The sequence below is a fragment of the Mizuhopecten yessoensis genome, unplaced genomic scaffold (assembly GCF_002113885.1).
Source record: "Mizuhopecten yessoensis strain PY_sf001 unplaced genomic scaffold, ASM211388v2 hete_35910362, whole genome shotgun sequence".
NCBI lineage: Eukaryota > Metazoa > Mollusca > Bivalvia > Pectinida > Pectinidae > Mizuhopecten > Mizuhopecten yessoensis.
The window spans coordinates 1-1,282 of NW_018481059.1; the positions used below are offsets into that span (position 1 = coordinate 1).

Below are 1,282 nucleotides of genomic sequence, written 5' to 3' on the forward strand. Positions count from 1 at the left end.
ATCTGTATAATGTTTTACCATCTCTGAGGTATCTGTAGAGTATCACGCAGACCTTTATATCTGTGTAATGTCTTACCATCTGTTATGTATCTATATAGTGTTATCCAGTCGTGTATGTGTCCGTTTAACGTCTTACTATCTTTAAGGTATATGTAGAGTGTTTTACTGTCTCCAAAGTTATTGTGAAGTGTACCGTCACCTTTTTGATGCAGTGTTCGGTCTTGCATCCCCTATCTGTGTGAGGTGTTAAAGCGTGATATGTACATGGTATTCATCTGTATATATTTAATAATGTCCCCTCATACTGATATAGACAGCCTATATCATGTTAAATACTGTCACCTCGCACTGGCATGGAAATAATTATGTGTTGTGTGCAATTGTATGAAGGCTTCCTCTAACATTGGTGTAAAATAATGAGACATTTCCATTATATGAAACAGTTGAAGGCAAATCTACAGAATATCCCTTAGTATTTGTGTTCAACGTTCCTAAATATTTCAACGGTTTAATTCGGAAGACTTTGGGAATAGATGGTGACTCTTTCTAGAAAAGGTATCCCCGAAATATATATATTTAGCTGCATATCCCAATGCACTGACATAGAATTAATGACATTTTTGTTTTTCCCCAAGGTTTCTGACACGGTTGTGGAACCTTACAACGCCACGTTATCAGTTCATCAACTCGTTGAGAATACTGACGAGACATTCTGTATCGACAACGAGGCTTTGTACGATATTTGCTTCCGGACCTTAAAACTGACCACGCCAACATACGGTGATTTGAACCATCTGGTGTCCGCCACAATGTCTGGTATAACAACATGTTTAAGGTTCCCGGGACAGTTAAATGCTGACCTACGAAAACTTGCTGTCAACATGGTGCCTTTCCCTCGCCTTCACTTTTTCATGCCAGGGTTTGCTCCCCTGACTTCTCGGGGAAGCCAGCAGTACCGAGCGCTCTCAGTACCTGAACTGACGCAACAGATGTTCGACGCCAAAAACATGATGGTAGCCTGTGATCCCCGTCATGGTCGCTACCTAACTGTAGCGGCCATGTTTAGAGGCCGCATGTCCATGAAAGAAGTGGACGAGCAGTTACTCAATATCCAAAACAAAAACAGCAGCTACTTCGTGGAGTGGATTCCCAACAACGTCAAGACTGCAGTGTGTGACATTCCACCCACAGGACTCAAAATGTCTGGCACTTTCATCGGCAACACGACTGCTATACAAGAGATCTTTAAGAGAATATCGGAACAATTCACCGCCATGTTCCG

The 1,282-nt window shown here is 41.9% G+C and overlaps 1 protein-coding gene across 1 annotated transcript; it reads left to right on the plus strand.

Moving 5' to 3' along the window:
• Window positions 1–635: 635 nt before the first annotated feature.
• Window positions 636–1,276, plus strand: LOC110443983 (tubulin beta chain-like; the record flags this gene model as incomplete). The annotated part of the gene is made up of 1 exon (XM_021488435.1): window positions 636–1,276. A coding segment is annotated over one exon (641 nt), but the record flags the coding sequence as incomplete, so codon positions are not given.
• Window positions 1,277–1,282: the final 6 nt, after the last annotated feature.